Consider the following 27139-nt stretch of genomic DNA (forward strand, 5'->3'; position numbering starts at 1 on the left):
CTTATGACAAATAACCATTAGACGCCATTAGTACAAAGTATTTTATTGTAAATGTTTAAAATACTACAATAGTGTTGCATTTGTGATGAAAAGGCTAAGGAAAACAGTAACAAAAATAAATACATTTGCACCAACAGATATGTAATGAGCTACCTTTGTGGATCTTACTGGTTACATTATTTTTAAGATTTTATTTTAAGCTATGGCCTGTTTGACTCACATTCTAACCTGATGCATGTTTTATCACAGTGATTGCAACATCTTAAGGCTTAAAATATAAACCTTATCATCCTGCAGTACTATAGTATAATGGAATGGCTGCAATAAAAATATATTTTTAGTAAAAAAAACCCCAACAAAGTCTTAAGTTTGAAAATCACATCAGTTTTCACAATAACTACAGTTCCTATAGCTGGATTTTTACTGGTTTTATGTGATGAAAATAGAAAAAGATACATGTATGGCTGCTCAACCAGGTGTCAGTGCAGAAAAGCTGACTGGGCCACAAGGCGTCATGGACCACAAGACAAATTGCAAGGAAGCAATCAAAGCTCATCATCTCTTCCTCCTCTGGTCATTTCACTCTCTGAGTTTATCCAAAACCACAGAGGTGCAGCTGATATTTCAAGGCAGATTCTACAGAAGGAAAACTGCTTTAGAAACAGAATCTATCGATTACCATCTTCAGCTGCTTTTTTAAAACCAAAACGTGTTAGAAAAACAACAAGCATACAGGGAAATATTTTATAAGACTTTCAGAGAATTGTTTCAGGACAAAAACAGAATTGTCGCTGAAATTTGGGATTCTGTCAATGTAAATACAGTTTTGGATAATAACAGAAACACCCCAACACAAAAAACAGAAATGTTCTTTCTTAATTATGTCCAGGAAAGAATAAGTGAGATAAAATCCCTCTGTTGGAGATAAAACAAAGTGCCAGAAACAGTTGATCCTTCATATTGGTTGGTCTATTCTTGTTTCTTCATTTCCCTTCCCTCAGTCTTTTAAAGCCTTGGTGTGGAGGTGAACATTTTCCACAGTGTCTGCCGGTGTGGAGCTCTGCTGAGATCCACAGGTTTCAAGCCAGGGTTCTTTGTCTTGGTTTGATTCTGGGATAGAGCTGTTTGAGAACACATGCATGTCAATAATGCAAACATTTCATTACAATTCTTATGTTTTAAGGTTGATTGTAGATGCTCATAACTCACCCCTAGCAGGTTACGAGGAATGTAACCCTCCGTGTCGCCCAGACGGGCCCACCACCAATCGATCTCATCTTCATCCTCTCTGCGAACAATGGTCATGCAGTCTCCCTCACGGAAAGACAGCTCATCAGAATTTTCAGCAGTATAGTCCCACAAAGCATACACCACACCTCTGTTCATTATTCCCATCTTCTCTTGCACACCTGAGAAGTCAAGTTGACACAAAAATAAATAGAAAAAAATCATATCAAGCAGCACTTTTTGCAAAAACTACAAAATATAAAATGTAAGAAGGCGGTAACAGCCAATATTTAAAAAAAACTGTTTTTACTGACCATAAAGGAACTGCGAGCACTGAGTGTAACCCTCCTCCATCTCTTCACATTTATCTGCTGCAGTCTGCATGTCACTGTAGGTCATAGCAAAGACCGCTGCACCCGACTCCACCAGAAACTTGCACACTTGTACGTTGTTGCAGGATGCGGCACAGTGAAGAGGGGTCCTGTAAAAGGGGGACGGGCAAAATGATCAAAAAAGGCTGATGCACATGCGGTACAAATAACAGTTGCAATCATTTCTACATCAACTAAGTCAGAGATGGTGAACCTACCAGCCATCGCTGTCTGCAGCATTAACGTTGACGCCAAACTGGACTAAAAACTTGACGATCTCTGTGTGTCCAGCACACACAGCATTGTGTAAGGCTGTGATGCCTTCGTCGTTGGGCTGACTGGGATCCTCTACCTGAATTTGGAGAATGAAGGGAAGCATGTTTAACAGTTTCTTTATGGGGTAAAACTTAGAACTGGACTCTCAGCTTCATTGTATTTGCTGTCATAGAACCTCCTGGATTAAGAAATGTTGTCCATGTTGATGGACATCTGACAGTAAAAGGTCAGGCTTTGCTAACATTACACATAATACAAAGTGTGAGGTTTACGGTCAGTGATACTAACCATGCTAATATACTAATTGTGGTAAATCTTGAGGTAAGATACTACAGACAGCCTAAAATGTTAACCGTGTTTAAACCCTGCTGTTAAATATTAGTGACATCTTGTTTGACTGCAGGTGTGTAACGCTGACTGCTCTCTCACACAGTGTGATATAGTCTCTGTGCCAAAATCTGAAGAGCAACTGCTTTGTTGCAGGAAATAATTCTAACAATCGAACACTATAACATAATTTTATGGTGTTAGATTGCTATATCTAACAATATTATTTTGATTGAATGTTTCTGGGAAAAAGAATATCTTATGATCTGGGAAAATAAAATAGAACAGAACTATCCTTTTTCTGTGTTGATGTGTACCAGCAGTAAATTATATTGTAAATAGAAGCGTGCATATAAAAAAAAAAATAATAAGACACAGGTACATTAAGGGTACAGTCAGTTATGTGCATTTCAAAGGATTTTTTTTACATATTGATATATATATATATATATATATATATATCAATATGTGAAAAAAAAAATCCTTTGAAATGCACATAACTGACTGCATGTTTATATATATATATATATATATATATATATATATATATATATATATATATATATATATATATATATATATATATATATATATATATATATATATAGTTTTTTGATGTACACATCTATCCTACACTGATATATGTTTTACTGAATTTGTAACATTTGCCTATTTGAGAAAATCCTTTTTTACTAAATAAAAATGTTTAGGAATTACATATTTAATTTATGTGGAAAGCTTATGTTTTGCTGTCATTTCAATTCATTTCAATCAGAACTAACATCTCTAACAAGTCAAATTTTTACAAAAATAGTGATCAGAAATTATCCACAGAATCTGATTAGTGCAGCTCTAATTTTACAGTCATGGAATATTTCCACATAGTTACCATTAACATTTTTTAAACGTCACGAAAGGTTTCTAGTTCACACCCAAAATAAATAAAAATCAGAGAGGGAATAAAGCAATAGACAATGTTTTATTTGGAGGAAAAAGGCCTTACTTCATAGATGATTCTCTGGACTAGGTCGAACTCTCCCTCCAAAGAGGAGTCCAGCAGCAGAGCCAGAGGGTTGAACTTCACCCTCATGCTGTGATCGATGCGTTCAGAACCAGGCTTGCGCAAATTAGTCCTCTTTCCCTAAAAAAAGTAGTTGGGATTTTATCATCACTTCAAGTAATTTGAAAAAGCAGTCATGAGTGCAGCTTGTGCTGCTGAAGCGTCGACTCTCAGTCTGCTCAAGTCGCTTGTTGATCAGGGCAGTAAAATGTTTTTCCAGCTCTGTGTGCATGTTAATCCAGGTTATAAGTGAAAGCGCAGGAAAAAAAAACAGTCCTCCCTTTGTTATGCAACCTGATTAAAGGACAAAAGTCCTTTAATTTTTTATGCTGGTTATAGAGGTGAGAAAAACTGAACCAGAGGGAGGAAAAAGTGGGTCATACTACTCTTATCCTACTGATTTGTTCTTTCTAAACTTTCCACATCTCCATGAAAACCGCTCAGCACGTCTTTTTTTGAACAGCTTAGCAACAACAAAACACAAATTAGTGTTTATTTTCGAAACTGAACATATCCTCTTAGTGTTAGGAGAACAGAACCCATTTTCCAGAAAAACAATAGGAGTGATTTACAAGGATTTCTGGTTATATAACGTCAGATCAGTTCACCTCCACTGACCAGCAGAACTTGCATAAACTCACTCATGACTTGCTCTTTTGGAGATTTGAAGGAGTTTTAAAATAGACCAAACAACAACTGAATGCTTTAGAAAACAAAACAGATGACAACAGGACATATGGAAAAAGGATGATGACGGTTCGTACCGGAGGCAGTGTGACCTGTCCAGTGACCTCAGGTGCCTTCATGTTAAACATGTCCTCTCCTAAACTGTCCTGTTCCGCTCCGCTGGGGTACGGCGGTGGGGGGTATGGGGGGAACTCTTCAACAAAGCTTTCGAGAGGTGGAGGAGGCAGACTGGGCATCGTGTCGTCCACGCCAGCAGGGGGTGGCGGAGGGAAGAGCGCGTCGTCAGGTCTGGGAGCCGGATGGGACGGAGGAGGGGGAGGGATGATGAGCTCACAGTCTGGAAAAGCTGAAGGTGGTGGGGTCTGTTCGGGTGTGGCTGGAGGCGGGACGTTTGTGCCGGCGGAGTGGGAAGGCAGTTCTCCTCTCTTCAGACCCTGACCCATCTCTGATTGGGGGACTTCTGCAATGCTTTGTGAGTTCTGCACATGCGGCCCCGCGGGCTCATCACCCACCTTTTCTGGTTCTCTGGCAAAAGCTGGAGTGGTTGGCATGGTAGCGGCAGTCTCCATTGCTTTTAGGGTGGTCTTCTGATAGCGCAGCTTCTCAATGTTGGGTCCTCCTGGACCCTCTGGCTCAGTGATGGAGCTGCGTTTCTTTAGGGGCCTCGGGGCATTGTAGAACTTCTTTCTGAGGGCCTCCAGGTCACCATCGCTCTGGTGCCTGTAAGTGTTGGAGATGAAGGGGAGCAGCTTGGTGGGGCTGAGAGGACGGGGAATGCGCTCCGTTTCTGGCTGGGGGTCCTCAGACACGCTGGGACTCCCACTGTTGGTCCTGAAACTGTCAACCTCATTTTCAGGAGCTGGGGAGCAGCGCTCCAGGTATGGGTTCTCCAGGTGTTGGGAGCCTCCACTTGGAACCACAGGTTTGCCATAAACTGCAGAAAAACGGAAAAAAGGAATTAAGCAGGCCAAGCTCCAGTACAAACAGCGGATTGAGGAACACTTCATCAACAACAACCCCAGTAGCATGTGGAGAGGCATCAGGACCATGACAGACTACAAACACAGCACTCAGCTGACCAGCCGCAACCCCACCCTGCCTGACACCTTAAACAGCTTCTTTGCCCGCTTTGACACGGTGGGCAGCAGAGAAGCTGTACATCTACCCCGACTGGAAGAGCAGTACCAGCCTCTCGTCCTGCAGCAGCACCAGGTGACGTCCACCCTGAGGAGGATCAACACCCGCAAAGCTACAGGACCGGACAAGGTGTCAGGCCAGACGCTGAAAACGTGCGCCGACCAGCTGGCAGGAGTGTTTCTGGACATTTTCAATCTGTCCCTGCAGTTCACCATGGTTCCTGAGTGTCTCAAGTCTTCCACCATCATCCCTGTACCGAAGAAGACGACCATCACCAGCCTGAACGATTACCGGCCCATCGCTCTGACCCCGGTGATCATGAAGTGCTTTGAGAGGATTCTTCTGAGGTACATCAGACACTTCATCCCTGCAGACCTGGACAGCCTTCAGTTCGCCTACAGAGCGAACCGGTCAACAGAGGATGCTGTCTCCATCACTCTGCACACAGCCCTGTCCCATCTGCAGCATCCCAACACCTACGTCAGGATGCTATTTGTAGACTTCAGCTCAGCATTTAACACCGTCATCCAGACAAGCTGGTGCTGAAGCTACTCAAGGTGGGGCTGCCTGCTTCACTGTGCCACTGGATCAGAGACTTCCTCACCAACAGGCCTCAGGTGGTGAGAATAGGTGGCTCAACATCGTCCCCACTGGTCCTCAACACAGGCACACCGCAGGGCTGTGTGCTCAGCCCAGCTCTCTTCACCCTGTTCACACACGACTGCGTTGCCATCCACCCCACCAACACAGTCGTCAAGTTCGCGGACGACACAACAGTAGTGGGTCTCATTTCAGACAACAACGAGACCCACTACAGAGAGGAGATTCAGCAGCTCACTCAGTGGTGTTCAGCCAATAACTTGGTGCTGAACACAGGGAAGACCAAGGAGGTCATTGTGGACTACAGAAGGTCCAGGAGGACGGGTCACACTCCCCTTCTCATAGATGGAGAAGAGGTGGAGCGTGTGGACAACATCAAGTTCCTGGGCCTCCACATCACGTCTGACCTCTCCTGGAATACCAACACCTCCCACCTGGTGAAGAAAGCACAACAAAGGCTCTTCTTCCTCAGGAAACTGAGACGGGCTGGACTTTCCTCACGGCTGCTCGTGAACTTTTACAGGGCGACGATCGAGAGCGTCCTCTGCCTCAACGTGACTGTGTGGTATGGTAGCTGCACAGCACTGGAGAGGAAACAACTGACACGGGTGGTGAGAACAGCACAAGGCATTGTGGGATGCCCCCTCCCGGACCTGGACTCTATTTACATAGGCCGGGTCAAGAAGAGAGCTGGATCCATAGCCATGGATTCCAGCCACCCGGGCCACAGACTGTTTGTGCCGCTGCCATCAGGCAAGCGGTACAGGAATATACAGACTACAACAAACAGACTGAGAAACAGTTTCTTCCCCACAGCCGTCAGAGCCATTACTCCCTGCCGCCCCCTCCCACACATATCATAACCTCACATACACCCCCCCCCACACCCCAACCTCCACACAGCCATATTGTTCTGCACTTGCACTGTCACATCATCTGCACTTTACCATAATTGGACCTGCTGCTTCTTCTTGGTGTGGTTGAGTGCCTTTAGTTAATTTTAGTTGTATATATTATTATTATTGTGTATTTGTTTATTTAATATTGTATTTTTTGACTTTTTGCACGGGAGTTGCAATAGAAATTTCGTTGAATCCTGTTCAATGACAATAAATGCTATTCTATTCTATTCTATTCTATTCTAAAACACACACTCAGTTTGGTTTCAAGAGACAGGCTGCGTTGTTGCTGGGAAACTGTTATGCTCACAGAAACCCACAATATTTTGAACTAGATGGAAGTGGAGTCACATCATTAAAGCCTTAAGTCCTGGATTTAGTATTTACTGCCGCAACCAGTCTGAACATGCCAAGAAAAATCAACCAAGAAACCTAATTGCGACATTCCACAGGCTAACTAAAATGATCAAGGAAAAAATAATTACATCCACCAATAATAATTTACGGACCAAGTAACAATGTCTGTATAGTACCACACTTTTTCCATCTTTTAACTTTCCATTAACATGCCTAGAAACAGGAGTCTGAACAGTCATTGTTAGCAATGACTCACCTTTTTTAGGTGTCAATAATTGTCTGCTGGGCAATTTTCAAATCTGCCTGATTTGAAAATGGCATGTCTATTAAAAATATATTTTTTTAAATTTTCTGATAACATAACCTTTATGCTTTCCGTGGGTTCACATTTGAATCATCATTATGTCATTATGTCATAAATCTAAAAAACAGATGTCTTAATTAATGACATAAATTCCCTTTTCCATAATTATTCTAATTTATTACAATGCAGCCATGATCAAAATGAATAACTGTGAATATTCTCACCGCTGGTAAACCCATTGGGGCGGGTCTGAGCCCTGTTGAGAGCTCCCTGAATCCCAAACTGGAAAGGCTTTCCTGAACCAGACTGCTGAGTGTACATGGAGTAAATGGAGCGAGCGTCTGCCGTTGACGGCTTGGTCAGGCTGCCATCTTTGGAGGACGGAAGTTCTGGGGTGAAAGGTCGGACCGTGGCTGCAGGTGGCGTGTCCTGCTTAGAAGGCAGCGGGAGTGTCTGGCTTTGAGAGGGAGGTAATGGGCTGCGGCCCAGGGTGGCCGGCGGTTGCTGGCAGTGGGGCTTCGTCTTGGGGAAAGTGCCCGTGTTCAGCCCCTGCTTGCTGAAGGGAACAACACTGGGACCTTTTGGTTTGGTGGGAACAGGAGGGGGCACCTTGACTGCGGATTTCGGGGCAGACTAGAACGTTATGGAAGAGAAGGAAAATCTTGTAAATGTGAGAAAGCATTTCTATTTGTTGACACTAAACCAGTTTTTCTCTCACCTGTGCATCCCTGACCAGGTCTTCACTGCTCTGGTTCTTGCGAAGGGAAGCAGCAGGAGCTTCCGTCGGCTCAAACATGGAGACGGGGCGCCCCTTCCTGTCTCTCTTCAGTTCAGATTCATCTGATTATAGAGTATAATTTATTTATTAAAAATGACAGGGTTTCTAAATCAACTCTTGCATTGTTCTGGAAATAATTTAGATTCTGTGTGCAGTTCTCTTACCTTGTTCTATGTTAGAGTTGGAGTAAGAGGTCATCCGTGGCAGTGTTGAAGCTGGGCCGGGTCCATTGACTTTTGGATCTTGACCTGAGGAGTTCCAGTCTGCCGGTTTTCCAGGCTGCAGACCTGAGTCGGTGGAGAGGAAGGATTGTTCAAATAGCACAATATTCCTGACATAAACAAACCACACTGAACTAAAAATGGGGATAACTCATAATAAAACACAAGGTTCAGACAACATCTCCCCGTTTATGGCTTTCTTTTGGATGACTGGCTAAGACTGAGCCAATGGCCAAGTATCTCTGCAGTCAGATGAGCTATAAAGCACGGCGCATTTGCTTCTAGCGAAATTAGCATCACAACGATGGGAAAATGAGGATATTTCCATAAGACTTGCAGGAAACCAAATGAAGAAGACTTGTACATCAGTGCACATTGTGCAAACATGAACAGACTGAGTTTGTCAGTCTGTTCTGACTGTCAGCTCAAGTGAAGGTTATGCATTTGTTCCAACTGACCCATTTAGAGATGCAGAGAAAGAACGAACAAGAAAAAAAAACAAGTGAGATTTGCGCAAATGGCAGAACAACACATGCCGATCTATCAAAATTATAAGTAACATCAAATGAAAAGTACCTAAAATGTTTTGAAGCAATAAAGAAGTCCTGAAAGCACACACGCACACAAACATGAGTGCGTACCTTTTCTTTTAGCCCGCAGCTCTGTCAGAGGCTTAAGCAAGAACATGGCTTCTAACGGAGATGCATTCAAACACAAGAAAAAGCAAAGCAGTCTTAAACCTTCAGGTTTCTTTTGCTCTAGACATGATGTTGGCCGAGCCCAGGCACTGGCACCCCTGAGGGGCCATGCGGCGAGCAGCGCAGCCTCCCGGAGACAGAATTATACTTTGCTCTGCACTTCGGACGCTAGAGAAGAACTGGCAACAATTGTTTATTAAGAACAGATTCTTCTTTGTCTCCGCCCAACCCTCTCTCTCTCTCTCTCTTTCTCTTTTCTTACCATGCTGCACCCACCATGCAGAAGTAATCGCATGCAACAGGACAGACTGGAGTGAAAAACATGTTACTTTCACTGCCTTCATGTTGTTTTGCTAGAAACGGACAAATATAGCTTGATGAGGATGCAGCGGGAATGCGAGTGTGATGTTGCTGACATTTTATAATTTTTTTTTTTTTTTTTTAGATTTTTCACATCCGATGAGATTTAATTTTAATACCATGATGTACACAGATGGTTCATTATCCACAGATGAATGGATGAGAGAGTGACTCAAGTGAATCTCATTAGATAGTGCAAAGCAATGTTTAATGTTGCACTGGTCCAATGGATTTTCCCGACTGTAAAACCTCACTGGGATCTGGACACACGACAATGGAGCCTAAACAGAGGCTCTGCGGCATCAATGTAACTCAAGAAAATAAACAGAACCTTTATAAGTGTTGAATGAGTTTTAGATTTGCCCAACTGAGCTCGAATTTTTTCCAAAGCTACAGTTTTTTTTTTTTTTTTACAAAGGCTTAACAGCTTGTTTTTGTAAAAAGCAAAAGCATTACAAAGAGCTTAAAGTATCACTAAGGATATCAAAGCAAACTGTTATTTAAGCATCATCATCATCACTTTAGTAGTGAAAAAATTAATGGAAAAACACTCCTCAAGTCACTGCAAATCTTAGCCTTCAGAGATTTTTAAGACAGTGGAAACTTCTTGTCCTTAAAATGAAATCAAAAGTAAGAGATCACACCAGACAGTGGATGAGAAAACTGGCTACCTTCTGAGCTCAAACTGACATCACACTCAGCAGGAGTATCAGTCTGCTCTGCTTCTGCAAGAAGCAGGACATTTTCCCAGACAAAGAACAAAAAAAAAGAGCAAAATAGGTTTTTAAGGATCTCAGTAATGAAGGGCTTCAGTCCAGAAGTTGCTAATACAACTTTAAATACATCAACTGTTTGTAATATGTGTATGTTGTTTATCTAATTAAATAAGACAAAGCAGGTAGTTACTGCCAAGTCAGCCTTGTCAGAGGTTCTCACCTGAACTAGCCTTGCTCTGGGAGTCGCTGCCAGGTAGAGTGGCAGTGCCGTCTGGGTAGCCTGGCTTTACAAGCAGGTCATGCCTCGATGGACCTCGGGGCAAGGTGGACGACTGGATGTAAGGGCCGACTGCTGCCACGCGAGACGGACCGGACTGTGGCCCGGCTTGGCCATCAGAGGGCAGCTGTAGTATTAAGAGAGCAGATGAGGGGAAAGAAAGGGAGGGAAAGACAAAACAAAACAGAATTTATTACAACTGGTCAGAGAAAGAATGGTGGCAGCAGAACCAGATGGAAAACAGAGAAAATTCAATACATAAAAACCTAAATAAACATTGTAACAAAAAGAGAAACTAATGATTGAAATGAGTACAATAAAAAAGGAAAAAAAAAATAGGAGATGCTCTTTTCTGACTTGTAGGTGGTGTTATCAGTGTTTTAGACAAAGGAAAAAAGTATTTTACTACATTTGAAATCAGTAAGAGTCAATTTAAAACCACAAAGGGGTTTATTGAAACATCACTGCTTAAGATTTTATTCAGGGTCTATTGTTGAGGCTTTTATAAACTAAAGAAGTGCCATCCAATAATCTTTTAAGACCAATGTCTTAAAAACTTGCACTACAGGTGTAAGTGACAACTGCTTCACATCTGTGAAGCAACTGACTTCAGGGTGGATACAAGAGCTGATAGCCCAAAAAATTAAGCAACTAATATCAATTTTATATACAGCACAAGGGTATAATCTGTGAAATTACCATATTCAAAATATTTCTAAATTGAACAGATGTTCTATACTTTGCTTTACTTGTAAAATGTACCCAACATGTTTGATCTAAATTATAAAAACAGACATTTTAGAATCAGTTTTTTTTAAAACAGATTTAAAAAAATTTGTTAGCTACTGCTTTTTAGCATAAAAGCAGTAGCTAAAATTGATTAAAAAAAATTAAGAAAATCTTTTTCCAGTTTTCTTACACCAGACTAAATGAATTGACTGAAATTAACAGGATTTTTTTTAATTATTAGCCAAAGCTGACCTCTATAAGAAAATGAACATGCTTCAAATGTCATGCTGAAAAGTAAACTTAAACAAACATTGATGAAATCACCTGTATAAAGAAGTCATGCTTCTTAGCTGTGATTAGAAAGGTACAGCTGTAGTACTAATTTAGTTACCTGACGGTGAGTGTCTTTTGAAGCCCTCTCTTTAGCAGGATAGCCATTCTTGAGAAAACAAAAAGCACAAACATGCAAAAGCAGTTCAAAAGACCAAATAATCCTCCCTGTTCAACGTAATATTAACCTCTTTGTCTTCTCTACAGGGAAAAAATGTAACCAAGATCATGTGGTACGACTGAGCATCGTTCTTCAGCCAATAAGTGGCGACGATGTCTGTCAGACCTATGCTGCTTAGTTGGAGGAAAATGTGGCTTTGGGTGGCTTGTGTTTTTGTTGATGGTATGAAAGGGGATTACTCATTATGATTCAAGGCAGGCTGTGGGTAAAGCACCTTCTCCCTAGGGCCTATTCAGGTTTCCATCTCTAATATCGTAGAGAAACACACAAAACTGCAAAAGCTTCCGTATACTAACCCTGGTTTAATAGAAATGTCAAGAGGGTTTAAACAAGCTGGGATGCTTTTATGCAGGCTGTATGTTGCTCATTAAAAGGTTTTAGCAAAACTTCAGGACATGTGATATACCAACTAGGTCATTTATTATTTATACTCCAACTTATAGGCCACTTACAGACACTGCAGACTGATAGATTTTATTTCTACCAGACAAAGTTACACATCAGGATGGTAAAGTGGATTTTTGTGCATTTATTGAGTTATTGATTATACCTGAATTTGATAGAAAAAGAAAGCCATTTTGAGAGACAAAAAAAGAACCCACATGGATTTAACTCTAATTTTTAAAACCATGAGAAAGCTGCAAAGCATAGAGGTATAAAAAAAAGCCACCTTTTCATTCCACACTCTTCCACTGTAAAGCAGAAGTAAAATTTTATTCTTCACAGTCAGTTTTACAAACAAGTCTGTTGACTCCCAATTATAGTCCCATGGCAACATGTGTACAAAACAACTCCTGGAAGAGGGAAGAGTGGAGTGGAAGAGCAGGGGGAGGCGAGGCAGAACATTCAGTACTTTTACTACCAATGAGATGATGACATACAGAAAAACTCATTCGGCCAAATTCTAACAAGTAGTGTATATTTCAGCTTCTACTTCAAAAATGAATCTTAAAAACATAATATAATATTTGTCAAACGGTCATGTTTCTTTAAGAAAACTGGTTGTTCTTGTTTTTTTAAGAGGGAGGCCAGAAAAGATAACATCTAAAGACATTCCTGCCTGCCTGCCTTGATGACAGACTGCACTCATTTCAGCTCCCCTGTTGTCAGGACTCGTTTCTGCCAAAATGAGACTGTAGAGTGGGACGGGGAAGAAGTGAGAATGCAAAATGCAACTCTGTCCTAATGATCATATCATTTTATTCCCAAATAAAGATAAATCAGGAAAACAAATTGAAAAGAATTGATTTATATGGCTGGGGAGTTAAATAGTTCTTCCAAACAAGATAATAGCGTCGGGTTGCCTTACATCATGGCTGATCTCTGAATAATGTGGCGTCTGAGGCTTGATGTAAAAACAGAGACAGAAACAACCTTACTTTAAGGCCACTCGGGGAAGATTTATGACAAATAGGATTTTTGGTAAAAATAGCTGCATTTCCATTATAAATGTGCGCAAATCTTTGTCCATATTCGACTAATGTCGAAAACGCACAATTTTGTAGGTGCTGTGTTTCCATTAATTGAAAAATTAAATTAAAATCTCATGTGAATAAGCGTGTTCATGTAATAAGTGAACCTACACCTCATCCTAGCAAAAAACTTTGAAACTGCCATGTTATGTACATTATGCAAATTCACTTTTATAATCTCAATTTGCGCAATTTTATAGTTAATGGAAAGGCAGCTCACAACAAGCACAGCAAGACAAAGATGGAAAAGGGAAGATTTGGAATGATGAAACTCACAGGCAAGTTCTCCTTCTGCTGAAGAGCTGCTTTCTTCTTCCACAGCCGGTCTCTGAGCTCACTGATCCGTTTGTCCATGGCTGCCACTTCCAGATTGCGCTTATTTAGATTTTCCCTCTGCTGCTGCAGCTTTGAGTTCTGATCTTGATTTAGCTTGTTTCTCAGCTGACCAGTAAGGCAGACCAGACAAAATAAGAATCATTATTTAAGTACATAAATGATGCTTGCTTAACTTTTAATCATTTCAGTTTATTTCTGCACACCTGAAGCTCCTTGTAAAGACGGTCCAATTCTGCCACTGAGCTTTGATTGTCGTGCATGTTGTCTTTTTTGCCGTTTTTAAGCGTTTCTAGCTGCCGGCTGAGCTCCTCCACCTTGGACGCGGCCATTACTAGTTCTCTCTGCTTCTGCTGGAAAAGGTTATTCATTTGTTCGATTTCTTCCACTGCAGAAATGTTGTGAGAGGAGAAAGAAAAAGATGCAAACAGAAACATTAGTACACACGCTTTCATTCTGAGATGCTCTCAAAACAAACATACAAAAAACAAAGTCTTTAAGCTCACCTAATTTGCCATTGCTGACACGTTTCTGCTCCACCTGGCCCTTGAGAGCCCTGACCTTCTTGAGTCGCACTTCCTGGTTCTCAATATTTTCTCGGAGACGCTGGAGCTTCTCTTGCTCAGACGCCTGCTGCTGCTGACGCTGCTCCTGTTGCTTCAAGTAACGCAGCCGCTGCTCCTGCAGAGGGGAGATTAAGAAAGTGCTACAGGGGCAAACATCACACAGTGTACTCTTGTAAACTTTACATCCATTTCTTGGACACTTTGTTTAGAAAAGTAAACACCGGTCTCTGGCCAGAATTCAACCAGCTGCATAATCAGAAGCAGAATCCCCAGACAGATACAAACTGTTACAATGTTTTGCGCTTTTTGTTTTATCTGCATAAACTTTTACACCATCCCATTTAGTGGTTCCTAAAAACAATATCTCACTATATGCTTTACAGTTAAATGACAGGACATTGATCTTATTCAATATTGTTAAGCAGTAGAGATGAATGGTGTTTAACATCCAAACATTCATCAGTTTTTAATGGCAGAATTCTGTTAAATAGATGAAATATTCTGGAAATCTTCAGGTCGTGTGTTAAAGCTAACCTGTTTGTTGATGTGTGTGAAGTGTATATGTCTGCTTGGAAGCCACATTCTTTGGCTTCCAATGCCATCTTCAGGCTTTCACTAGGTCACATGAGTCCAGAGCGTCAGGGAAGTTTTTACATATTACCATCATTCACTACATATAATGGAATGGTAATATTTGAGCACCAAACTTAGAGGTGCTTAAATTATATTACAGAACTTTTAAAAAATAAGCTTAACACATAAATCCAAACCAAGATGGGGAACTGGGTCATTAAACAGAAGGGAGATGTATTCAACTATCAGCAGATTTTGTAGATACCACAAATTTATCCTGCTATTATTAACAATCCAACCCACTATTCTGTCACAACCACCGAATACATTATTCTGAGTATTCTCAAATTCAGCAGTACATGTGACTTTTTAGCACCTGCTACTTGAGCTCCATTTTCAATAATACCCTCCATCATTTTGGCTTTTACTTTCATCCTCACAACTTCTCAACTAAATTATTTCGAGTCCTTTTCCCAGCACAGCTTTACGCACCTTGGAAGCAAGCAGCTGTTGTTGAGCTTCAATCTGTTGCTGCTGCCTGGCGGCCATCTCCTGTAGCTCGGCTAACGTCATATCCATCCGAGGAGTTGCCACCTAAATTAAGCCAGTAACGTAGATTTTTAATCTTCATATAATAAAACTGGTTTGTTTTAGATTTAACTTATTGTAAAATCATGTTGCCCATCATAAACAGTTTGTTTTACCCCATTCTCCATCCTTCGTTCAGGGGGAGCTCTCACTCCGTTTCTCTTTGAATCCAGGCCTCTTGACCCTCCTGTGAGACAGGCAAGATGAAAAACAAAAAAGACTTCAGGCATTACAATCTGCTGTAGTGTTTCATTCAAGTAACCACTTTTTCCTACTTTAGTGACACAAAATGACAGCAAACTGTTTAAAGCAGTGGCGTTTATGGGTAGCTGTGAAAAATGATTGGAACTTCCTCCTTGCCAGTTTGTGTCTCAAACAAACATACACAGAGTGAAGCACCCAGGTTTCTATAACACTGCAGCACAAAAGGACATGCTTCAGTTAAAACTGACTGGCTGGGTTGCTCCTCTGGACAACCGGCGGGATAAGTACTCCTTGTAACTTGCAATAATCTTAGGATTTAAACTAATACGTAAGCCTCAGAGTCTGGAGACAAAGCTGTGTCTATGCTTTTTGGATGTTTGAATTTTAGTCATAAAACCACAATTTGACAAAAACAAAGTTATTCCACTGTTTAAGATCTTTATCATTTAGGTATACATGAACAATAAGCTAAATATAAAACAAGATTTGCTGAGTTCATATCTAAGTGTAAAGTACAACCGCGAATTAACCAACTCACCGAGTTTCTTTATCAGATCTTTCCGGTTTACTGTTTTGACCTCATGCAGTAATAAACACAGTGAACCAAAAAGGTAATCCGGGGCTTTATTGGAAGGACAGAGAAAAGCTTAGCTAACAGTGTGGGAAACAAGACCAGCAGAAGATAACAGGAAGGGAAAACAACCACCTAATCCCATGGCTAGACTCAAGCTGTGAGGGGTAAAAGGGCTTAGTTGTGCAACCAGAAGCTGAGAAGACGGTCAACAACCAATAAGATACTTCTTGTCATCTTAAGAAAACAAAAACAGGCCGCAAAGATGACCAGGATTCTTTATAAATAAAGCTTGCTTGCTCAAGTGTTCAGTTACTCATTTGATTAAGGTAATATTTTTTATCATCTGTAATAGTTTGCTTGGCTTTAGTAGAAATACAACCAGTCAACAACCAACCAGTCAGACAAGGATCCCTGATGCTAGCCAATTAAATAATTAAAAATGGAAATGTTCATATGAACAGAAAGCAATGAACATAATGCTTTGTAAATGCTTCTACAAGAGACAGTGGCTAAGCTTGCTGTTGTGTGGACTAAAGCTGCAGTAGTTGGCTGTAAAACCCACCTGACCAGCTGCAAATCGTCATTCTGCTCCAAATCTACCAAGAGTGGAGTAAACTTTGGGCTTTCAATGGGCTATCATTGTGTAATGTTAGCTCATATACTGAAAGTGAGAGAGACAATACTGGTAACTTTACAGAAACTTCTTTAAAAATATCTTGTCCCTTTAAAGTAAACTGGTCTGGAGCAAACTTTGGTCTGAAAAGTTCCTAAGTGGCTGGACTTTTGTTTTTAAAAACTGCAGCAATCTCTGGTATTTCGAAACTCTGTGTCGAGCATCTCTTGCACAATGGTGTTTAATTTGTAGAAGAACAGAACAAACACTGACACGTCTACTTATCTTTCATTTACAGACTGAAACATACCGGATTCTCTGCTGGGTGCGCGGTTGTGGCGCAGAAAGAAGCGCACCTCTGCTCTGTGCGGTTCCCATCTTTTGAGCACATCCCACATCCGCTCACCATCACCTACAGGTCTCTCTGTGAGCAAAGAGCATCGGGAGTTATACACTAATTACAAAAATTTGAAAACAATGAGAGCATATAAAAAGCAGTTCAAGTAAAACGTGACAAAAATAAGGATGGTCAAGTGTACATATGGTGTTTGCTTAGAGAATATTGTTTGACCTGCACTGAAAGGCGCATCCTAATAAGGTCTCTTGGCACAAACTTAATGACAAAAAAAAGTGTGCTGTTCATTCTTTTCGGCTGACATGGCACTACAAGGCTCATCAACAACTCTTGTGAGATTTTCATCAGCAGATCTAAACCTGTTTCATTGCACAAGGGGCGTTACATCACAGTCAGGCAGAGGTCAATTAAATGATACGTAATAATGGCAGAACAGCCAAATAAATCAACAAATAATAATTGCGCCATTATTAGTCTTTCTTCTATATCTTAACATCTTAAATCTAAAGTGGTCAGTGGAAAACTACAAAATGAGACTGATGTTTCATGATCCTGAGATTTAATTTCAGACTACTTGTGGAAGTACTCGAATACAATGATTGCCACTTGTCTCGCTCTTATTGAAGCCTCACCATGGAAACGGCTCAAAAACCTTGCTACTCGAGTTCTGATTTTGAATAGTCATTACGTCTCAGATAGGGGCTAGAGAAGGCTGAAATTATAACCCCCCTCCTCCACCTCCTGCTTTGGAGATGTAGGTGATATTAAGGTGATTTGTTCTTGTCAGGGTGGTTAGAGTTTCTACCTAATTTGCTTTGCAGAGATGAGCTCCTATGAAGCAACTCAAATGAACACACCATCTTTATGAAAACCAACTGTGAGGATAACAGACCTGAACAATCTTCTGTTCTGCACTCACCAGATCCGCGCCACATCTCGGATAAGTGGCAATCCGTTTCCCCAGGCTCCTTGCACATATCCACCACATCGCGGCACAGTGTCTCCTTGGTAACGGGAACCTCAGAAAAATGTTGGTCATTGTTGCTGAGGTATACAGTCAAAAACATCTGTGCAAAGGACACAGAGGAAGGGAGAAGTAGTTAGCCAAGCATGTTAGGCAGAGAAAACTTAAACAGGAACATGAGAGGAAGGATCCTGGTACCAAGTGGAGTTGATGATGGCAAGAAAAACACCACAGTGCTGGAGAACTGGAGCAGAATTCCTCTATGGGTCAGTGAGTGTGTGCATACAATGTCTACTTCCTCAACAGCAGTATGTCATTTCTATGCTCTGTTTATCTTTCAGCAGGAGGAGAAAAAACAAAAACTTCCAGAATTTCATTTAACTTCACACCATTCATCTTAACTCCAACTAACCCCTGAGAGAGATCCCTGGAACCCAACACAGGAAAACCGGCTCTACACAGCTAATTCTGGAAAAGCTTGATTTGTAGATCACCGTGCATTATGGGAAAGATGTAAAGTTATCACCTACACACATCTGAAAGTGGGATGGAATGTGAAAGCCTTCAGCTATTGCAGATAAAAAACTGATTCTGTAAACTGATGCAGAAGTGAAGCATTCCACTGGCACAGAGCTCAAACATAATCTCTGACGCTGACAATCCAAGTCCGCCCAAATTGCTATTTTTATGTCACCGACTTTTTATTAATTTATTTTCCCCATTTATTTTTATTTTTTTATTTTTTAACAACAACAGTTCTCCTTAAATGTTTTGTGTTTGAGGAGAGGACTGCCTGTAGTTTGCAGAGCTATTGGTGTATGTTACTGGACGCTGCTGAAGTCATTCACATTTACCATCATTTAATGGCTGGCGATGGTTGAGCTACGGTTTCAAAACAAACATGGTGGATGAAAAGCACCTGATATAGTTCATAGTTTACAAAGTCTGAATTTATTCAAACTAACATACTAGAATAATAATATGACAACTAATCAGGTTTTCTTTTATACCACAGAATCACAAGCACAATGAGCTTCTAACAAGCTGGAAGCTTTAGGTTCTTGAGTGAATGAATTGGTGCCAGTCTCTGATAATAGTAGCACAAAAACTGGTTTATAGTGACAGTGCAAGGAAGAGGGGAGTACAGCATGCTGAGTCAAGGGCCCTGACCGGACCAGACTGCTTAATGAAGATGTCAGTGAAAAGACTCCATTGACAGTTGGTGAGTCATCATTGTCAGCAGAGAGCATCATCCTTTTCAGCAATGTGTGATGCAGACTATTCTCACCAGATTTAACCTTTTAATCCTTTTTAGTGAAAGATCACCCTGTAGAACCAAGGCTGCTTGGTGATTCTGTCATGATTTTGCTCAACGTGACTGACAATTACTTTACGTCCCACATTCTTATCGTACAGTAAAAGGTCTAAAGCAGTTCACAACATCCCAGAGGACATACAACACATGGCATGCCTGTGTGAACCTGGTGGGCTGACAGAGAGAGAAGGTGGAAGAATCAATAGGAAGAGAATAGTGTTTTTGTGGCACTTCCAACACTGAAAGAAGTTTCTTTGCAATGCTGAAGGTAATGAACCAAGGCCAAAAGTGACCGGGCCCAGAAACCTTCTGGATGAGTTAGAACTTTATCATGCACTCTGTGGACGAAGCCATAAAAATGAAGCCCTCCAATGATAGTTACTTAATTTTTACATTCACATAAGGAATTTGAGTTAGTTTTATAGTTTGTATTTTTAATAAAGTGAAATCAATATAAGATGTACATCGCAAAAAGCAAATATTTTACAAAAATATTTCACGTTATTATAGATTGTGGGTCATTTGATGATTTAAGAAAAAAAAAAGTACTACATCGTCTGACGAGGAAAAAAAAAAGTATCAGGAGTCCCTGTTTTGACTGAGCTGGACAAATTGAGAGCATTAAATATTCATAGACAACACCAAGAAAAATGAAACAGCTCAATAACAGCTTGATGGTCCCACTGCAGGGAAAATTAAAAGCTATTCTGCAGATAACCAGAAAGCTTCGCTAGCTTCACACAGCTTTAAAGCAACTTAGAGCTGAGCAAAACTAATGCAGACTGGAAACGAAAACATTTGGCTGAGATTTGCTTCGTTTGCCTTCCGTCTTATTAGATATGAAGCAAATGAGCGGATCAGAAGCTGAATTGCACTTCCTTCCTGTCTGAGAGATTGCCCAGGAATGCAGAAGGTGCATGCAGCCTCTGCTATTCTCTTAAGGCAACAGACTGCTAATTCTATTACAGCATCAGCAAAGTCAAAGCCATTTCCCAGCACTTGGCGATGATGTGACAGTAAAGAATTACAAAATGAAAATGACTGCCAATCTAAAGAAATGTGCAGCCTGTCCTCTGGCTATCTAGAATTGAAGCAGCTGTAGGGAAAGGTCACTGGAGATATATCACAGGGATTATGTTAATCCACTATATAAAAATATAGCCTCTTACCAGTTTGCTGTTTCTGGGACACAATAGTAAGCTTATTTTCAGAAGAGCAATATCCTATATCTTATTATACATAATATAATATAGCCCATATATATTATATATAACCCATATGATTTATATAATATATATTATATAATATAATCCAGAAATTCCTTATCTGGATCACATTTCTGTACCTGGGCTAAGGGGAAAGTTGTAATAACTTGGACAGAACAAAACCTCAGTCTTGGAGGTCAGCTGTAGGACCTCTCTCTGCAGGAGACAGAAAGGACTGGGTGTATTTTAAAGATGAAAGGCTGCAACATCAAAACCCACAGACAAAACGTGCTGTAATAAGAACACATCTAGAGGAGCTGAAAGACTGCAGCTGGCAGTCCTTAAGCTCCCTGTTGAAAGGAGCTCAAAGGCTCCAAGACTGAAAAGAAAAAATACACCATCTCAATTGTTCTGTTACTGTATTAAGATACAATTTTTTGCCAGTGTTTCTGCCAAGAATACAGTTACATAAGATGAAGCGGCTGAAAGGCTGAGCAATAAAGTTGGTAAAGATTTGATTTATGTCATATTCTTTGAGACTGCATGTAGGGTTTTGTAAGAGACATGTCAATTATTACAGATCTAAACACGACTTTCAATCATGTATGTAGCACATTTCTTTATCGTCAAAAAAAAAAAAAAAAAGACCAACTAGTCTACAGGATCATTAAATAAATGACTTCCAACAATCCTAAAAGTCTATTAATTCACCTGCTCCACCTCAGATCCTTGGGAGTCAAATCTATTGCCCTTCATTTCAAGATCATACTCCATTACCTCACATATTGAATAAGATGGATCAAAACAGTTTGTTTTTATCTCTTCACAAGGTCCAGAGATACACTAGGGCCAGGGCTTTGGTATAACTGCTCTGGAATAGCAAAGTAATCGGACCATCAAAACCCATCCAGTCACAGATGACCCATAATTTGTGTCTTTCTTAGATAGAAGGAGTTATCGTGCAGTTTCAAAACAACAAATTTCAGAGATGTCAGAGAAAAAGGCTAATGTGACAGTATTTTTTTTATAGAAAGTCTAGTGTAAAAGACAACACATCTATGGGGTCAGACGTGTGTTAAAAAATTAAATCTAAACATCCCTGATATTTTTAGTAAACCCATGCTGGTTGCTGCTGACAGCACCCAGCAAGACGTTCCAAATTATTTCTATTCACAAGTCTTTGTGATACAACCCAACACTCAGCCAGTAATTGTTTTCCGTTTCCATGCACCTGCCACATGCAGCTTCCCAGCAGACTAAGAGTGATGTTAGATTTATCATTCCTCTATAAAGCAAATGAGAATAATAAAAGCTTTAGGTAAAATTATTTAAATGTGACAATAATAATAGAGTATATTATGGTTTGTTTTACATTTTTCAAGACAATGTCAAATCACCTGAGACACAACATAAAACATTAATAGCTCCACTATGTTTTACCTACGATATTTATTGTTGCTCCGCAGTTGTGTTGTCACATTGAAAGAGCATGGAGGTAGTCTGCAAAAGGTTTAAGTTCAGTTAAATACATTGACATTTACTACTATTTGTACCGAAGATGTTATCTAACGCCAATTGGTGAATAAACTGGTTAAATAGGAGACTTAACAGCTGTAAAAGATAATGTGGGGTTATAATTTATTCACAATTATAAATTGTGAATAAATTTATAATTTATTCACATTATAAATTATAATGTGATTTATAATGTTGTAAAGCAGTTGTAAAGCTTCTTCGCTTTACAACTGCTGTGCTTTACATCCACATCCGTGATTTCAATTACTCGCAAAATGAATCAGCCACGTTTTGTTTATGAAGTCACCTTTGAATCCAATATCTATGGGATTGTAACACACTGCCAGTTCCAAGAGTTGACTCACTTCCAGCATAGTAGTCCTTCAGAAAGGTGAAGCAACAGAAACCCTCCTAACGGCTTTCTGCATTATTTCTCTTCATCTCATTCACCTACTCACTGGAACAGTGGGCTGCACATGAGGATGAGGCAATGAGGGAGAAAAGGTCAGGAGTAACAAACTGCAGACTGCATATGGAATCCAAACATCCATTTGCCATTGTTCAGCTGCAGCATTTACAAAAACAAGGAGGGATTTATACAACACTCAAACAAACTGTGCCACTTCAGTCTGAACAATCTCTATTTCTGCTCTGCACTGCAGCACTCAGCCTATCGCTTTCTGATCTGCACTCTCACAATATCCTCCCCTTTCTGGTCTACGTGATGAGACGGTTCCCATTTAGAGGCAATCTGGGAGATAAAGGAAAATGGAGTCGAAACTAAGCAGAGGAGAATTATTACTTTTGTGAAGATGCCTGGACTGCTGAACTAAATGATTCTCAAAAAGACAGAGGTCACAGGAAACAAAATTACTCAAATAATAGACATGTTCAAATGGTCTTGAACATGTCTATTATTATAAATATATAACAAGCTTTAAAAGCTTTAAGAAAATAACCTACTGTATGGGTAATAGTAGAATACTAAATATCTGAAGTCTTTTTAATTTATGTAAAATATTATAAGCTGGGGAGAATGGGGGAGATTGACTTAGCTATCACTATTCCCTGAAAACTCACTTCACGATGCCGTTGTGGCTTTTAATCTTTCATTTGCAAAATTGAGGAAAGAAGGCAAACTGATGACTGTAAGATAAAATGGCCTTTTCTTTTGTCCATTAGTCCATGTAATGTCAATGTTTATCACAGGGTGTAGTTGAGAAAACACAACAGCTCTTCCACAGAGTTAACAGGAATGTAGATGTCAGGGCGAAACCCTTCTCAGGTTTTTATTGACACATGCAGCAAAAAAAAAACACTTCCTGAAGTATGACTCCCCTTTCTCGCAATCTGCCACAAGAGATAGTGTAACTGAGAAATGGTAAAAATGTCTGATGGAATAATGATAGCCAAAATATGTACATAAACATATCGACTATCAACTTAAAAATCTACTCACAAAGCAGCCTTTTGTCATAGGAAAGAAATAGGAAACCGACAAGATTTTTTTTTTTGCATTTGTAAAACAAACCAAGTGTTTTCCACAGCACATTATGTTCTTTAAGTTTATTCTCCCACAACTGATCCTTTAAAAAATCTTGACAAAAATTATTAGTCAATCAACAAGAATAAATTCAAGCCTAAACGTAAGAATAACAAATAGCAGCTCAACAAAGCTGTTTAAGCAGATACCTGCAACTCGGATGTAAATGAGTTACATGATGCTATGGTTCAATAAAGGGGGTAAGTGTCCCTTATCGGAGTGCAGCCATGGCGCAGGAGCACAAACAATGTGGTTTCCACTACACAGTGTTAAAGAGCTCCTTTGCTTTATTGTGTTCTGGAAACAGTGACAATCCCCCACCTCTATTTAAATCACAGCCAACAATTATGCCACTACATTCTCACTCCTCCCCAAGTCCTGGCCTTTACAACCTGGTTCACTGGTTGGTGCTGTAATTAAAAAAAAGAAAAAAAACAATACCTCCCATAAGAAAAGAGTGAATACAGGCCATTTCTCTTTTAATCAAACACAGAAAACCGTATCTCATCAAAACACATGCCGCATCCATCCATAGTATTGGGGGGAGAGAAGAGAAGCCTGTCGATAGCAACAATGTTAACTACATGCCCTTAACAAGCTGAAGTCATAAACACGACAGGTGTTATTCAAATTCAGCTCGGTTGCCAAGAAGGATACGCTAATCAAGATAAGGGCTTACGCAAGATTTGTCCTGATGAGTTTATACAATCAACATCACTCTGTCTTGTACAGCCTGTTACTCAACAGTAAGCCTCATTCAATGTAAAGCAAACTTTAATTAATAAAAAAGAGATTAAAAAAAATGCTAGGACAAAAAAAACAATTAATACAGCTTCACAAGCTGAGATCGTCTGGCTTTTCTTTAAAATCAAACAGCCAGAGTGAAAAAATGTTCCTTTTGTGATATAAATTAAGCAGCCAGACAATTAATTAAAAATAACTAAAAGGCTGTTTTGATAAGAAAATACCCATAGTAATAATGTTATTACAACACATTGTCAGAGGTTGCCAGACACCAATGTCAGGCAACTTCTGGCAATGTTGTCTATTAACACATTCCTCATGTTTAATCGAGATGAGGGATTGCTGTACAGTTGATGACTATTCAATACATTTAGATGGACATCTTAGAACTGGGATGTGTGCAATTTAAATTTGTTCATATAGTAAGATGCATTCAACTTAATTATATGTTCTTCAACATAAATAAGTCTTGTGTGACTTGTAAAATGCTTTGAGATGCCAAATATATTGGCAATATATCAACACATGCTGTGTTTTCTAGCATTTATGACAATAGGTGAATAAAGGCAAATGCAACTTTAACTATCAGCAAGTTTGCAGCATTTGCTCCAATTACTTTGGAGCAAATGGTGACTTTGCAATTGATTGCACTGGCTCTTCTGAATACTTTTTCTGCCCCATTGCTGTTGGCACAACAACATTGGGTTTTAATTACCTGAAAAAAGTACTGTTTTATATCAACCTAACCATGGCTTATTTAATGTTTACGTATCTACGTATACTCAAAATAAATAACAAAATGTTTAGCTTTATTTAAATTCAAAACTTTAAAAACCCCAAAAGGACATTAAATGTTGCCGTAACTCATTCATTAAAAATGATCAGAGTAAGAATAGATAGTGATGGCTATAAGCAGGATATATCTCTAGCAATGGCCTGTAAGAATTTAACTAATGTTTATGTTGAGAAATTGTGTGTTATTAATGTCCTTGTGACAAAAAATATTCTGTCACTCTACCCCAAAAACAAATATTTATAGTAAACACTATAAAGGTTCAACACTCAAAATTGATTTGTTGAACATTTCATACAAACATCTAAAACTTATTTTCAAAAACAAATTCCTTTGATTTTGGAGCAACGTTTTTACAGGTTTCAGCATAAACTAGGAAACATCGATCAATCTTTGCCCTAATTTCTGTATTAAATGGAACATTTTTATGCAACATTCTAAAATATATTTTTAAAAATCATTTGTTCTGACATTTAGCACCCTATAAAATATACCCATCATTATTTATCAGCATGAAATTTCAATAAAATGTTTCCTCCATAGCTGTCCACTGCTCTCTCTACATGCATCAAGGAGGTGCTGATAAATTATATCCCACACTGCAGCAAAAGCAATGGACCACTGATGATGAACATGATGATAGTGATGACACGGCAAGAGTCCAGAGCTAAGATTAGTCTTTGCCAACAACACTTGGCATATGCCCCCTGCTCTAGTATATGCTAAATGAAGAATTAATATCCAAATACTGATAATGGAAACGCTAAAGCTTCTGTAGTTAGGCTCTTAAGATGATCACTCTTCACAAGTATGGGTCCTAAGGGAATAGACTGATGTGGGTTTGTAGACTACATATCCTAGGAGGCAAGTTACGTCCTCTAGCACACTCACAAGCACCGATCACAGCAAAAAACACTTAACGACAAAAGCTTATTAAGAAGCTACTCTACCAGTTTACTACGTGGATTTAAATACCCTGCTGATTCACAACGTAAGAACATGACGATCTTACTGTAGGAAAATAGACACGATGTGTTATAGCACGGCGTTATAAAACTTGTGTAAATAAATCCAATCTTACCGGCATCATTTTAGCTTCGTACCGCATTTAGCTAACCAGTCCAGCATGAATCCCCACAGGCAGTTTCGACGAAAGCGTTGAGACTGGAGAGCTCTTTAATCCCGCAGCCTAAACCTGACAACAGGCAAGGCTACTTTCTCTAGCTGGAAGCTCCTCACCTCCGCTGAAAAAAAAAAAAAAAAAAAAAAAAGAAAACAGAAAGAGGATACTGTTGTTTTTTTTTTCTACTGAAATATGTAAATATGAAGCAGAGTAACGTTAATGGAATCCAGCGTCGTGGACTTGTTGCTACACATAACACGGCCTACGGGACAAAAGTTTCCGTTGTTAAGCGAGCATCGCTGTAGAACTTTGAAACAGCTTGTAACTGTTACAAAATACCCCGAAAACAAACATACAACACAAAGAGCAAAACGCAAATAAAAAGCGGAAAATATGTGGGAACTAAATAATAATTCTAAATGTCTTACTTACTGCTTGATGCAAACGTAACAAACCCGAAACTCCGCTGGTTGTCTGCGTTGCTCAACAGCTCGCAGCCGATCCCAAAGTGACGTAGCTACAGGAAGTTCATTCCACTTTGGAATTCTGGCTCCGCCCCCTTTTTCTGGAGCTGAAGACACCCCCACTGTTTATGTGGGACAGCAGAGCTTGCTTCTATACTGAAGGGTCTGACGTGTGTGTGGGAAAACCTAAGGATGGTGGCAGTAGGTTAAACTTGTATTGGACCATTAAATTATCTAGCAAAACTTGCACTGATTCTGTATGAAATTCTAAGAAAAACAGTACAGTGAAATATTTGAATTGTCTCTGTCTTATCATTTTGAGCATTGACTGACTAGCCTTCAAATTATCCTCATTGACACTATCTTTAGTAGAAATAAATAATTCCACATATGATGATGAAAATGTACTAAAAAAGTATATGATTAAAAATGGAAATAAATTAAGAAATAAATATATCAACTGATCAAATACATTTGATTAAGGAACTACTGGCAATGACAACAACAACTCTAATAATAATAAGAAAACAAAATGTAATTTAAAATTGAGGTTCCATCAAGGCTCAAAAGTGGCAACATCAAAGAAATATGTCAGTAGATAAAAATAAATACGTTTCAATAAAACTACAAAAATAATACTTTCAAATAAAGTAATTCATA

At 39.6% G+C, this 27139-nt stretch overlaps 1 protein-coding gene across 4 annotated transcripts; it reads right to left on the reverse strand.

Moving 5' to 3' along the window:
• Positions 1–27: 27 nt before the first annotated feature.
• Positions 28–26529, reverse strand: tp53bp2a (tumor protein p53 binding protein, 2a). 4 transcript variants are annotated; one of them, XM_055029616.1, is made up of 21 exons: positions 26448–26529; positions 25974–26136; positions 17733–17880; positions 16769–16882; positions 15184–15254; positions 14972–15073; positions 13847–14021; positions 13547–13728; positions 13284–13448; positions 12845–12880; positions 11416–11463; positions 10239–10422; positions 8188–8310; positions 7964–8085; positions 7470–7878; positions 4026–4882; positions 3205–3342; positions 1817–1950; positions 1542–1708; positions 1210–1409; positions 28–1121 (listed from the first exon to the last, which is right to left on the reverse strand). In XM_055029616.1, the coding sequence occupies exons 2-21, from the start codon at positions 25998–26000 to the stop codon at positions 1080–1082; spliced, it is 3444 nt and encodes a 1147-aa protein (XP_054885591.1). In that variant the 5' UTR covers positions 26001–26136; positions 26448–26529; the 3' UTR covers positions 28–1079. The 4 variants fall into 4 exon arrangements, with proteins under 4 accessions (XP_054885591.1, XP_054885593.1, XP_054885594.1 ...); XM_055029618.1 differs by having other exon boundaries at positions 26444–26528; XM_055029619.1 differs by lacking the exon at positions 12845–12880.
• Between the last annotated feature and the right edge of the window lie 610 nt (positions 26530–27139).

This window comes from Poeciliopsis prolifica, unplaced genomic scaffold, assembly GCF_027474105.1.
Source record: "Poeciliopsis prolifica strain line A6 unplaced genomic scaffold, Auburn_PproV2 SCAFFOLD005, whole genome shotgun sequence".
In the NCBI taxonomy this organism is placed as follows: Eukaryota; Metazoa; Chordata; class Actinopteri; order Cyprinodontiformes; family Poeciliidae; genus Poeciliopsis; species Poeciliopsis prolifica.